The 15,033-nt window shown below is 43.1% G+C and overlaps 1 protein-coding gene across 2 annotated transcripts in view; it reads left to right on the top strand.

Moving 5' to 3' along the window:
* Positions 1–13,716, top strand: part of LOC142141555 (lysozyme g-like) — a 64,517-nt gene extending 50,801 nt beyond the window's left edge. For both annotated transcript variants that reach the window (XM_075200154.1, XM_075200152.1), the window contains exon 6: positions 13,470–13,716. In XM_075200154.1, the coding sequence (XP_075056255.1) occupies positions 13,470–13,603 (134 nt within the window). In that variant the 3' untranslated portion in view covers positions 13,604–13,716. The remainder of the gene's footprint in view (positions 1–13,469) is intronic.
* Positions 13,717–15,033: the final 1,317 nt, after the last annotated feature.

Below are 15,033 nucleotides of genomic sequence, written 5' to 3'. Positions count from 1 at the left end.
AACTGGTCTGAATCGCACCGAATAATGTACCTGGACTGCGTAGAGGAGTGGTCACCACAATATAATTTAAAAACCCTGAACTTGTATGAATCACACCAAATAATGCACCTGGACTGCGTCGAGGAGTGGTCACCACAATATAATTTAAAAACCCTGAACTTGTATGAATCGCACCAAATAATGTACCTGGACTGCGTAGAGGAGTGGTCACCACAATATAATAAGAAAACCATCAACTGGTCTGAATCGCACCGAATAATGTACCTGGACTGCGTAGAGGAGTGGTCACCACAATATAATTTAAAAACCCTGAACTTGTATGAATCGCACCAAAAAATGTACCTGGACTGCGTAGAGGAGTGGTCACCACAATATAATTTAAAAACCCTGAACTTGTATGAATCGCACCAAATAATGTACCTGGACTGCGTAGAGGAGTGGTCACCACAATATAATAAGAAAACCATCAACTGGTCTGAATCGCACCGAATAATGTACCTGGACTGCGTAGAGGAGTGGTCACCACAATATAATTTAAAAACCCTGAACTTGTATGAATCGCACCAAATAATGTACCTGGACTGCGTAGAGGAGTGGTCACCACAATATAATTTAAAAACCCTGAACTTGTATGAATCGCACCAAATAATGTACCTGGACTGCGTCGAGGAGTGGTCACCACAATATAATTTAAAAACCCTGAACTTGTATGAATCGCACCAAATAATGTACCTGGACTGCGTAGAGGAGTGGTCACCACAATATAATAAGAAAACCATCAACTGGTCTGAATCGCACCGAATAATGTACCTGGACTGCGTAGAGGAGTGGTCACCACAATATAATTTAAAAACCCTGAACTTGTATGAATCGCACCAAATAATGTACCTGGACTGCGTAGAGGAGTGGTCACCACAATATAATTTAAAAACCCTGAACTTGTATGAATCGCACCAAATAATGTACCTGGACTGCGTAGAGGAGTGGTCACCACAATATAATAAGAAAACCATCAACTGGTCTGAATCGCACCGAATAATGTACCTGGACTGCGTAGAGGAGGGGTCACCACAATATAATTTAAAAACCCTGAACTTGTATGAATCGCACCAAATAATGTACCTGGGCTGCGTCGAGGAGTGGTCACCACAATATAATTTAAAAACCCTGAACTTGTATGAATCGCACCAAATAATGTACCTGGACTGCGTAGAGGAGTGGTCACCACAATATAATTTAAAAACCCTGAACTTGTATGAATCGCACCAAATAATGTACCTGGACTGCGTAGAGGAGTGGTCACCACAATATAATAAGAAAACCATCAACTGGTCTGAATCGCACCGAATAATGTACCTGGACTGCGTAAAGGAGTGGTCACCACAATATAATTAATAAAAAACCCTCCACGGCTCTGAATTCCCCCCCAAAAATTTCTGGACTGCATAGTGGGGTGGCCCCGGTACCCAATTTGATACCGGGGCCACAATATACTAAATACACCCTCAACTGGTCAGAATTCCACCAAACAAGTATCTGGACTGCGTAGTGGGGTGGCCCCGGTACTAAATTTGATACCGGGGCCACAATATAATAAATACACCCTCAACTGGTCAGAATTCCACCAAACAAGTATCTGGACTGCGTAGTGGGGTGGCCCCGGTACTAAATTTGGTACCGGGGCCACAATACCTCCTCCAAGTTCCAAGTGTAGTGTTTATAACATATTAACACTACACTAATTCTAGCACGTCAATACCTCTTGTTTTAAATAATGACAGGGCATTTAACTTTTGATTTAATTTTTTGAATTTGTTGACATTTTCTTTTACTTTTTGAACATGGCAAATGACTGTTGAATGGTCACATAATGCCAAAAAAAAGAGTTGCAAGATGGAATTGTCCTTGGGCCCTCCCACCCACCCTTATGTTGTTGAAATAGGACATGCACACTTTAACAAACCAATCATTTCAGCGACAGGGACTACCAAACCACTGTGGCTGAAATGATTGGTTTGTTTGGGCCCCCACACCAAAAAAGCTATTCATCTCTGTCCTGTACAAACGAAACAGGCTCTACTGAGGAAAGATGTCGTCCTCATCCTCAACCTCTGATTCCTCTCCCCCTATAGTGTGTACTTCCTCCTCCTTACACATTATCAATTCGTCCCCGCTGGACTCCACAACCACAGGTCCCTCTGTACTATCTGGAGGGCAGTGCTGTACTTCATTGAGGAATTGATTATTCATTTTTATAAACATCATTTTTTCAACGTTGTGAGGAAGCAACCTCCTTCGCTGCTCACTGACCAGGTTCCCCGCTGCACTAAAAATTCTTTCCGAGTACACACTGGAGACGGGACAACTCAGGTAAAATAGAGCCAGTTTGTACAGGGGCTTCCAAACTGCCTTTTTTTCCTGCCAGTAACAATATGGACTGTCTGACATGTCTATTTGGATGGTGTCAGCAAAATAATCCTCCACCATTTTTTCAATTGTGACAGCATCCAATGCAGCGACAGTAGACATGTCTGCAATGGTTGGCAGGTCCTTCAGTCCGGACCAGATGTTATCAGCATCCCCGTCAGCGGCTCTTTTAGGAAAACTGAGCTTTTTCCTCGCAGCCATAGATGTGGAAGAAAATGAGGGTGGAGCTGTTGGCATGTCACGGTCCTCTTCAGAGGACAATCTCCTGACCAGAAGGTCTTTGCACCGCTGTAGACTTGTGTCCGCCGGAAACAGAGATACAACATACTCTTTAAACCGAGGGTCGAGCACGGTGGCCAGAATGTATTCCTCTGACTTTAAAAGAGTGACCACCCTCGGATCCTGGCAAAGCGTACGAAGGGCTACATCCACAAGAGCTACATGCCTGGTGTAATCGCAATGGTTTACCAGCTCCTCCCTCACTTTCTCCAGCTGCTTCTGCAACAGCCTGATCAGGGGAATGACCTGACTCAAGCTGGCAGTGTCGGAACTGACTTCTCGTGTGGCAAGTTCAAACGGCTGGAGAACCTTGCACAACACGGAAATCAGTCTCCACTGCGCTTGACTCAGGCGCATCCCCACTCCTTTGCCTATGTCGTAGGTGGCTGTGTAGGCCTGAATGGCCTTTTTCTGCTCCTCCATCCTCTGCAGCATATAGAGGGTGGAGTTCCAGCACGTCACAACCTCTTGTTTGAGGTGATGGCAGGGCAGGTTCATGGTTTTTTGATGTGCCTCTAGTCTGCGGTAGGCACTGGCTGAATGCCGAAAGTGTCCAGCAATTTTGCGCGCCACCGCAAGCATCTCCTGCACACCCCTATCACTCTTGAGGTAATGCTGCACCACCAAATTAATGGTGTGGGCAAAACATGGGACCTGCTGGAAATTGCCCATATTTAATGCCCGCACAATGTTACTGGCATTGTCTGACACCACAAATCCCCATGAGAGTCTTAGTGGGGTAAGCCACTGGGAGATAATTTCCCTCAGTTTCTCTAATATGTTGTCAGCGTTGTGCCTCTTATTAAAGCCTGTAATACACAATGTTGCCTGCCTTTGCACGAGCAGCCATTTTGTAGATGCTGCTACTGATGCAGCTGTTGCTGTTGCTGCGGAAGGGGATGCATCTACCCAGTGGGCTGTCACAGTCATATAGTCCTTCGTTTACCCAGAACCACTTGTCCAAATGTCCGTGGTTAAGTGGACAGTGGGTACAACCGCATTTTTTAGAGCACTGAGGACACTTGATCGTACTTCTCTGTACATTTTTGGTATCGCCTGCCTAGTGAAGTGGAATCTCTACGGGATTTGGTACCGGGGACACAATACCTCCATCAACCCTCTAAATCCCACTCCACTGATGGCGGACACCGGGCGCACGTCTAACACCAACATTGCAGTTACAGCCGCAGTTATATGCTTTGCAATAGGGTGACTACTATCGTATTTTGTGGTCATGGCAAACGACTGTTGGACGGTCAATTGTTTTGTGAAAGACTTAGCGGTCTTACGACTTCCCCTCTGGGAAGATGACCGACTAACAGCAGCAACAGCAGTAGTAGGCGTACCGCTGCAGGATTCCTCGGATGAATCCCATATTGAAGAGGACTCAGTCTGGCTGCTGACTTGGGCTGCAGGACTGAATCTGATGGAGATCGTGGAGGAAGTTGACAAGGAGGGTGTTGCTGGTGTGTATCCAACTGGACCACGGGATTTAGGTGTCCCTGTACCGATGAGGGTCCTAGCCCCAGTTCCTGAACTAACCACTGAACTATGAAGGTTATTCAGGTGACGTATAAGGGAGGATGTCCCTAGGTGGGCAAGATCCTTACCCCTGCTTATTTGAGCTTTACATAAGCTACTTATGGCCATACATTGGTTGTCCGGATTTGGATAAAAATAACTCCAGACCGAAGAGGTGCATTTTTTGGTCTTCTGACCAGGCATGACGATGGGCTTTTTCATCCCATGGACATCAGCTGTTTCCCCCCCTGGTGCCTCATTTTCAATAACCACATCACCATCCTCATCATCAAGTTCCTCCACAGCGCCAGCTACATCATCAATAGCCTCCTCCCGAGCCACCTTTTCCCGTACAGTGATGGGAAGGTCAGGCTTGACAACCACCAACACCCTTGGACTCGCCTTGGGGATTTGTGATCATTTCTTTTTAGAAGGCAGAGTTGTTTGCTGTTTTGTTGCTGACAGCATAACTCTCTTCAATTTTTTGTAGGGGGGGGAGGAGGAGGAGGAGGAGGGCTAAGATCCTTGGGTGAAGCTGGACCACTAGTCATGAACACGGGCCAGGGCCTAAGCCGTTCCTTGCCACTACGTGTCGTAAATGGCATATTGCCAACTTTACGTTTCTCCTCAGATGATTTTAAGTTTCTCTTTTTGCTATTTTTTGAGAACTTGGGCTTTTTGGATTTTACATGCCCTGTACTAGGAGATTGGGCATCGGGCTTGGAAGACGACGTTGATGGCATTTCATCGTCTATGTCATGACTAGTGGCAGCTGCTTCAGCATTAGGAGGAAGTGGGTCTTGATCTTTCCCTACTTTATCCTCCAAATTTTTGTTTTCCATTATATGTAGCACAAGAGAGCGTACCCCTAAGCCACACACACTCGGCAAAGCCTTTAAAAATTATATGCGGCACAGGAGAGTACCACTGGACTTATACTGCTGAATCAGTGAACTTTGTAATATATCAGTACCACTGGACTTTTACTGCTGAATGTGTGAACTTGGTAATATTGCAGTACCAATGGGCTTATACTGCAGGATTGGTTTTGCAAATTTTGTTGTAATTAATTTTTTTTTTAATTATTTTTTTTTAGAACTTTTTTTAAACACTTGGGAATAATGGGGAAATAACTATGCCCTTAGAAGCACAGAGCACAGGACACAGCACCACTGGACTGAACAGGACACAGCACAGGACCCAGCAGCACCACTGAACTCAAAATTGACAGAGCACAGCACACAGCACCACTGGACTGAAACTGCAGAACACAGCACAGCACAAGATCTACCAGGACAGAGGACCACCTAACACACCCTCCCTCTACCCTGATCAATGCCCGAGTGAAGATGGTGGCGACTAGCGGGGAATTTATAGGATCCGAATATCGCGAGATCCGACAGCGGGATTATGACTCCGAGCCTCGGTTTCAAGTTTACATTTGGCGCCAATACCCGGATCTGTCTCGGATCCGACTCGGATCAGAAACGTTCGGGTGGGCTCGGATTCAGGAAATCCGAGTGCGCTCATCTCTAATTAAAATGTCCCATTTAGGATCTATCTTGCAGGAGGATATTTATGAGGAAAATGTAATGTAAATATACTAGTAATAAATTATACAATAAAGCAATAGTAAAGTATTGACTGGGATAAAAGACTAAAACTATAAACGCAAAGTAAATTTTTAATGCAAATGTATAAGGCAGTGAAGTATAATAGGGTTTTAACTATAGGACATTTTAACAACACAGAGAACACTTAAGCAAGTCATTCTGGTAAAAAGAGTAGGGTTTTCATCAACATTAAAAGACAACTTAACTTTCCAACATTTTGAAAGAAACAACTAGGATTTACACTATTAAAGCTTAGTTACTGCCAATGTACAGATGAAGGGGAATTGGGTAATATTGTTACAAAATGACGTTTGACCTATGTTTTAAGATGTTTTGTATGAGGGTTATAAAAACTATGAATTCTAGAAAGGTTTAAATAAGTTCAATACTCAGACTGGTATAGTGTCCTCTCAAACATAAATAGAGACCAAATGAGACATTTTTAAAAATAAGACATTGTTGCAATTGGATTAGTTTGTATGAGAAGATAAACTGTAAGTGCTGTGGATTTGATATATTTCAATTGTTCAAAATCATTTCCTACTGTCCCACAGAATGGATTGTTGCATAAGATGAGAGTACTAGAAACAGAGGAAAAGTATCTGTATGGGAATGGATCAGTGTGGGGCCCTATCCTGTGAATATATTTATTAATGATCTTAGGTGTAGATAGATGGTCTATAAAGTGTGGCATCCACATTTGTAGTACACTGTATTATGTAGGGTTATAAACAGAGAAGAGAACAGGCTGTTGCTCAGCGGTCGAAGTGGAATTTTAGAAGTGGTGGTATGGAAAATGTAAGTGAACGGAATTTTATAGTTTTACAATGAAGGCAGTAGAAGAGACGGTATACGTGCCCACCAGTACTGTCAAAAGGACTTTGATATATGGAACGTGGCGTCTGAAGATTAACATATGAAAACTAGTGAACAGTAATCAGAAAAAGCACTTTTTGTCAGGCAGCTTCTACTAGGATAATAAAATCCTGGGATGCATAAGAAGGGATAGATACACATGATGCCAACATTTTACCACCAAGTCACTTGTTAAACATCTTGAATATGGAATACAGTTTTGGGCATCTGGATAACTTCATTAATAAAGGGAATAGATTGGTTACATTATAAAGAAAGATTACAGAAATTGGACTTGCTTACATTGAAGAAAGGTGCCTTAAGAGGTGGTCTAATTAATCTGTATAAATCCAGTATTATAGGCCAATGCAAAGATTGTGTTATGCTTACCTAGGCATATGCAGTTGAAAAGGAGACATCAAGTTCAACTCCTTTTAACTTTGCCTAATGTAAATATTTTTCGGTTGTGCTAGTAAGTCTGCCTGCGGAGCCCACATAATTGGTGACAGAACATGATGTTACAGGGGGCACAACTAGATATGGAAAATACCTTACATAAGTTGTCTTGTATGCCTGTTCTCTCTCCCTCTACCTGAGAAATTTAATATACAACTACTTGTAACACATGCATTCACTTTGTTAGGCATAATTAAAGGGATATTCTCAGTCTTTATTATTTATTATTGTGCCCTCCTCCCCCTTACCTATATGCTGTATTCAGCTATGGCCATGATGTGTATATAGCAGGGAAGTATGCAGGACACTGTCTTTCCTCTGCCTAACAATGATATGACTGATCTGGACAATTGCATCTCCAAGGTGCTCCCTGGCTGTTTCTACCTCAATGTCACGTGATACATGTACTGCACTATACTACAGAGTGCTATCATACATAGCACATAATACTGAGGCAGGAAATACCAGGAAGCACCTTGGAGTTGCGAGTGTCCAATGGTTGTTAGGCAGAGGAGAGCCACCAGGTTGGATGTCTCCCCTGCTATTCCATAGTATGGCTGCACTAATAAGGGTAGATAAAGTAGGAGCATTGTTAATCCTATAATAACTACAAACTGTAAAGACTGTGGTAGAGGGAAAAAATTAGTAATCCATTAAACTATTAAAATTATAGTCCCTTTAACAGGATATGTTAGCAGCAGAATGTGAAATAGTTTAAACACAGCTTTGCCTTCTCTTCAGTATTTATACATATTCCGCAGCATAATAACACAAACACTATACATACACAGAAACATGAGAATTTGATCAATAGGCTATTCACCAAAAAAGGAATACCAAAACACTAAAGGAACATATCTCCCCTCTCCATATATTGTGTGTGTAAATAAAAATATATACATACACACATATATCGTATACACACACACACACGTTTGTATTGCATCGTGAGGACTCATGTATGGAACATGGCACATAGGGACACCCCTTTCCTAATGCCCTGCCGACGGAACAATCATAGGGGTATGTGTAGGAGCGGTTTGTCACCATAGTTACCACATGAGATTTACACTTTGACTTTGCATAAAGTACTGACACAGACTGCAAGATGGGGAAAGTGTCATGTATTTTGTCCTTGTGAGGACATCCACATTCCCGCATACATAAATTAATAAATAATAACAATGGTAGGGAAAGTTTCATGTATTCTGGCTGTCTGAGGACATCCGCATGCCTGCTTACACCGACACCTAGCCATGGAGGCTACAGTCCTGTTCAACCACTTTGCATCATTTCAGGGTTGACCCCTCTTTAAAGCTGTTATATGGCTCTTTACATAGAATTTCACCCCCGACCAGTTCTGATCTTTGAGTATGAATGGTTCAGCCATGCGGCACGCAACACAGTCTCGCTTTCCGGGCACCCGGCATGTTTGTATAAACCTCATCAGGTGTTTCTCCACAGCCTGGACCTCCTCTCTGTCCCAGGATTTCCTCTGCACTTCTTTGCAACCTGCAACGAATTAGAGTGGTCCATTACGGCTCTACAAAATACAGAGAAGGCAAAGTTGTTCTGCCAAGCGAAACATGGCTTTCACAGGTAGTGTGCTACACCTACCTGTGGAAGCCATGACTGGGCACTGGTCCCGTATTGCCAAGTCCATACACCACCTCTCTTCTGACGTGGAAGTGTCGACCAAACGATGGACCACTTGTCCCTCTGTCACGGGGGATTGCTCATCATCCGACATGTCGCTCTGTAGCTGGACCGGTTCTAAAAAGAAAGAAACAGACATGTAAATTTCCGAGGTAAAAGTCAAAAGCATACATCAGACACCAGATTTGCTACTTACTGTCTGGATCAATGTGCATCTCGTCCAAATTCTTGCCTTTGAATTCGGCCAATCTATCACTCTTGAGAGCCATTAACAATTTGCTGATCTTGGCGAGTTGGAGGGTACCTTCTGGGATGTGGTAATACTGCCGGTGTACCCTGATGTCGTACCCAAGGAAGTCTGCCAACTGATCCAGTTCTGTGTCCTTTAGTTTGAGGATCTTTGAGAGAGTGGCAACGTGCTTTTGAAGCTTTGTGGAAGACAGTGTGTGGGGGATGTCTGGCCCCACACTCTCGGGCAAACAGTCGTATGTAATCACTGCCTCTGAAGTGTGACAAGGCAGCTGATCTGGCAAACATGTAGATATTTTAGCTATCCACTCCACATTCATCATGCTCCTGTACGAGAAGTTCCATTGCAACTTGCATGGCTGGCGGCAGCAGGATGGGGACTTTTCTCTATCGTTTTCCTCAGATTTCAATGCGAGTGAAGGGCCACATCTTCGTGGAGATCCCTTCCCTTCTTCAATTGACCAAGATCACCTGTGCCAGGGTGACTTTTGCAAGCCGTGCCCAGTGGTTAACCGTAGACTCGGTGGATAGACCACTTCAGTAGGCTCGCTGCTTATCATGGAGGTACAAGTGCATCTTTTTTACATCTTCCATGAAAGAAGAGAGCTGAGGCATGTTTCACTTGGACTCCTTACGAGTTTTCAAGGCAGACGATGAGATCAAATCGTTCCATCTTGCCTCATATATCTTTCTGAAATTTTGTGTGTTTGCAGCCGCAGCAGTGCAGCCCTCCATCATGGCTCGGCACTCCACAATGCTCGCTATTTTTTGCAGCCCGTTCCTGACCTTGAGTGCCAGCGAGGGCATCTTAAATGTACCTGTCTCCTTGTCATAGCCAACTACCAGCTTCACAGCATCTACTACATGCAGAAAGTTCGATGGGGTGGTAAAGTCTTCCATACTCTCCAAAGGGGCAGCTTTTCTGGCCTGTAGCAGTAGCCTTCCCATTTCTCTAAGCTTCTGACGGATGTACTTGTGCTTGTCAACATCTGATCTGACCCGGATGAAGAGATGATGCCCCATCTGCATGATGCATCGGTCATTTTTGACTGCGAGTAAGATTTCTTCCTGGGTCATGTCGCTTAAGATCTTCCAAAAGCCGCCACTGATGTCAGGTGGAACAGGCTGAGCAAAGGCGCACAGTGATTAGACTCTGTTTTTGCCAGGTAGGAGCTTGTTGTCCCTTCGGTTTAGCTTACATCTCTTCATATGTCGCTACAGGTATTTCCTTGCAAACAAGCCCTGGCAGGCTACACAGGGCATGAAGCCTTCGGCATCCATCTCTTTGTCTGGAAGTTTGCATGAGACCAGAACGCCATGGCCTGTCCTCATTGCCTCAGCGTTGTGTGCAAAGTTGCCCCTATTGCAAAAATGTGCCAATTACATGCACCTTTCTTTCGAGTGTTTGGGGAATTTCATGGCCCAGGCTACTTCAATCTCATTGCAGTGAACATGCTTCATGTACCGGCCAATTTTTAAGAGGGGCTTCTCACAGTACAGACAGTACTGCTTTTTGTTATACACCCTGGAGCCATCACTGTTTCTGGATAGCGTTTGGACAGACACCGCGTCTTCTCTCCCACCCTGTGTTTAAACACAGCTGCCAGAAGGTCGAGAATGGTCTTACATAGAACTCATGTCTGGGTACCTTACACATGGTGGGCAATGGGGCATTACTGCTGGTGTCTGAACCTCTCTCCTCCAAAGTGCCAGGGGCATACTCATTTCCACTGCTCTCCGGGCTATAGTCGGAGCCACGGGTGGGTTCTGTCATGCTCCACAGACACCACTTTACCTTCAACAACAGACGAATGCGACTGTGTCTTGACCCGTTTGGTGTATAAAGCACCGGAAGGCTGCAGTCACTTCCTATTCATGCTCCTGCTATATATATGAATGGTCTACTGACCTCTGGCGGTGGGATGCACACACACTCTCCCCTCCACATTGGACACACACACACTTTTGGTCTGACAAATGTGACTCGCAGGGACATGACAGATTTTTATGCTGAGCAAATCAGCAAGGTCCCCTGCATTGATTAGCCTTGGGAAGCTTTGTGGGGACCTCAATTTTTGTCCCCACAGTGTTGGTGTGTAAACAGGTCAATGTCCCCACAAGGATATGAATGCAAGTAGACACACACACACATATATATATATATATATATGGACAAAAGTATTGGGCCACACCTGTTAATTATTAAATTAAGGTGCTTTAATAAGACCTGTTGCCAGACATATATAAAATCAAGCACCTCGCCATGCAGTCTCCATTTGCAAAATGGGTTGTTCTGAACAGTGACTTCAAGCGTGGTACTGTGACAGGATGCCACATTTGCAATAAGAGGGTTCGTGAAACTTCATCCCTGCTGGATATTCCACGGTCAACTGTAATTGAAGCGTTTGGGAACAACAGCAACTTGGCCACGAGGCGGAAGACCACATAAAATCCCAAAGCGGGGTCAACAACTACTAAGGCGCATGGTTCCATACCTGAAGAGTTCGGAACTTCCACTGGCATTAATGTAAGCACAAAAACTGTGCAGTGGATGCTTAATGGAATGGATTTCCATGGCCAAGCAGCTGCATGCAAGCCTTACATCACCAAGACCAATGCCAAGCATCGGATGAAGTAGTGTAAAACACACCGACACTGGACTGTGGAGCAGTGGAAGCGTATGATGTGGAGCGACGAATCCCGCTTCTCTGTTTGGCAGCCAGATGGGTGAGTCTTGGTTTGGCGGATGCAGGAATAACATTACCTGCGTGACTGCATTATATCAATTGTGAAGTTTGGTGGAGGATGGATAATGGTGTGGGGCTGTTGTTTCGGCTAGGTCCTTATCTCCAGTGAAGGGTAATCTTTAGGCTTGAGCATACCAAGGGCTAGATTTACTAAACGGCGGGTTTGAAAAAGTGGGGATGTTGCCTATAGCAACCAATCAGATTCTAGCTGTCATTTTGTAGAAAGTACTAAATAAATGAAAGCTAGAATCTGATTGGTTGCTATAGGCAACATCCCCACTTTTTCAAACCCGCAGTTTAGTAAATATACCCCCAAGTCATTTTGGACCATGCTATGCTTCCAACTTTGTGTCAACAGTTTGGGGAAGGCCCTTTTCTATTCCAACATGACAGTGTCCCAGTGCACAAAGCAGGGACTACAAAGACATGGGGCTAAATGTATTAACATGCGGGTTCTTCAACACCCGCGAGTTCAGCGTCTTCGGTGATTAAATTTAAAGCGGCGCTGCATTGTAAAGGGAAGTTTCCCCTTACTATGCAGCGCCGCTTTAAATTTAATCGCCGAAGACGCGGAACTCGCGGATGTTGAAGAACCCGGAGCTTAATACATTTACCCCATGGTTTGATGAGTTTCGTGTGGAAGAACTTGACTAGCCCGCACAGAGCCCTGACCTCAGCCCCATCGAACACCTTTAGGATGAACTGGAACAGAGATTGGGAGCCTTCTCGTCCAACATCAGTGCCTGACCTCATAAATGCTCTACAGATTGAATGGGCACAAATTCCCACAAAAACACTCTAACATCTTGTGGAAAGCCTTCCAAGAAGAGTGGAAGTTATCACTGCAAAATGGGTACCAACTACATATTAAAGTATATGAATTTGAATACAATGTCATTAGAGTCCGTCTGCATAATGGTCAAGCGTCTGAATACTTTTGTCCATATAGTGTGTGTGTAAAAATTATATACACACACCAGCGCTGGGGTCACGAGTTCAATTACCGACCATGGCCTTATCTGTGTGGAGTTTGTATGTTCTCCGTGTTTGCGTGGGTTTCCTCCGGGTGCTCCGGTTTCCTCCCACACTCCAAAAACATACTAGTAGGTTAATTGGCTGCTATCAAAAAAGATAAAAAATTGACCCTAGTCTCTATCTATCTGTGTGTATGTGTGTGTGTTAGGGAATTTAGACTGTAAGCTCCAATGGGGCAGAGACTGATGTGAATGAGTTCTTTGTACAGCGCTGCAGAATCAGTGGCGCTATATAAATAAATGATGATAATTATAGGATAATGCATTCCCTCATTATTAGTTGCATACTTACACCATACAGCATATGTTGTGGTGGAAATTCTCAAGAAATGCATCCACCACTTATATGAGCCAATATTTATGAAAATACAGTCTGTGGCTTCACTAGAATGATCTGGTAAGCTGCATTCTGTCATGTTACCTGTGAATCTCTAAATGCTGGTTGTGCACACAAAAAGGCTGCCTCTAATTTACACAGGTAATTTGTGCATTTACACATGAGGCATACATTATTTTAGTTCATACAACTATGTACAAGTACATATAAGCTAGCATATAAACAAATAATGTAAAATGTTTGGATAAGTAATATTGCTACTGATATGACTTATTTCATTGTGTTTATGTTGCAGGTGCTATTGCTGCATACAATCAAGGGTACCACAAAATAAAAAATTTTGCAACTGTGGACAGTCATACTACATTCCAGGACTACTCCAATGATGTGGTTGCAAGAGCAAAGTATTTCAAGAGACGAGGATACTAATTCAAAATGCATGCTGGAGAAAAAAATGCTAATTTAGTATTGGCGTTAGCATTTAAATAGTGTTAAAGCTTTATCTCTTCACTATATAAAGAATAAAATAATACGTATCACAATTCTAGAAATTCCTGTGTCACTTTCTGTTACGGACTTTGTAAAAGATTTTTATTCTCTATCCATCTCCATGTTCTCGCCACATTCCTAAACAAATCCACTACCGTTTTAGGAAGTAATAAAATGGATCTATTAGAACTGCACACTGGAGAGTAACTATGGATCTGTCAATAATATATCTCTGTAGCTGGAATGTGAATGGAAGAAAGAGAAAAGGAGATAACCATATTAATAAAGAGACAATGTTATGGATTTTGCTTTTATTAGTTTTAATAGATGTTTAAAATACAAGTAACACATTTATTACATGCATAATAGTGTTTGAGGAACATCCACATTATTTCTAACACCTAAAGCAGAAACTTGCTGTTAATTTTTAAGACTCTAAACTTCCATCTACCTCAGATACACTTTGCACTTATTACTCAGAGGATTGTGTAAACGAATAAAATTATCTGCCTAAATATCTATGGAATAATAGGGCTGCTTCTCCTAAGCATTTCTACAATGTCAGTGCGTATGGCCAATTAAACACAGTGCCCCGTCGCCCACGCAGTGCTTCTTTACCTCTCGGCTAGAGCATACAATATGAGCCATTTAGAGTGGTCCCCATAATCCATGCTGTACAAACCTATTGTGTACTACCAACCAATATACTAATATAGTGGTATTTTTGTAAATAATATATTTAATTTGTAAGCAACAGTAAATACATTAAAATGAAGTGTATTACCCTGTTGCAGACTGCCAAACATACATTTACAGTTTAGTCAGTGGTCCTTGTACTCTGCATCATGCAACACCACATTTGGAAGACTGTTGTCAACAACAGACTCCGGTTCTGATAAAAGTGGTCAGGAACCCTCAACTTTCTGTTGCTGACCATGTGCTCCCTGTACATAGCATGAACACTATGTGCATATCAATGGGGAAGCATAGACTTTGGCACTGAACACAGGAAATCATGTAAAATCAAAATTATCTTAAAGGAGCTGTAGGTGATGTCTCTTAAATGTTTCCAGCTTGTCAGCACTTGTGTATTCAGCCTAATATGGAACCAACACGGCTAACATGCGCAAGTTGCTGTTTCATCCAGATTACTCTGAACCTATCCATTCTGTCAATAGGGGAGACCTGAGATGAGCTCCCTGGTTTAAATAAATAATGTAAACTCATTCTGATTACTTTAAAAAAAAATCTAGTCTCATCTATAGGTCCGATAATTCTGTCATAACTTACATACTTGTCATACCTATATTTAGTAGAACTAGACAACTGGTTTTATTTTTCTTTATTTTTCTGGGGGAGGGGGGAGTAAT

The sequence above is a fragment of the Mixophyes fleayi genome, chromosome 2, assembly GCF_038048845.1.
Source record: "Mixophyes fleayi isolate aMixFle1 chromosome 2, aMixFle1.hap1, whole genome shotgun sequence".
In the NCBI taxonomy this organism is placed as follows: Eukaryota; Metazoa; Chordata; class Amphibia; order Anura; family Limnodynastidae; genus Mixophyes; species Mixophyes fleayi.
Note: the sequence above shows the minus strand (reverse complement) of the source record. Positions and strands in the feature narration are given on the sequence as shown.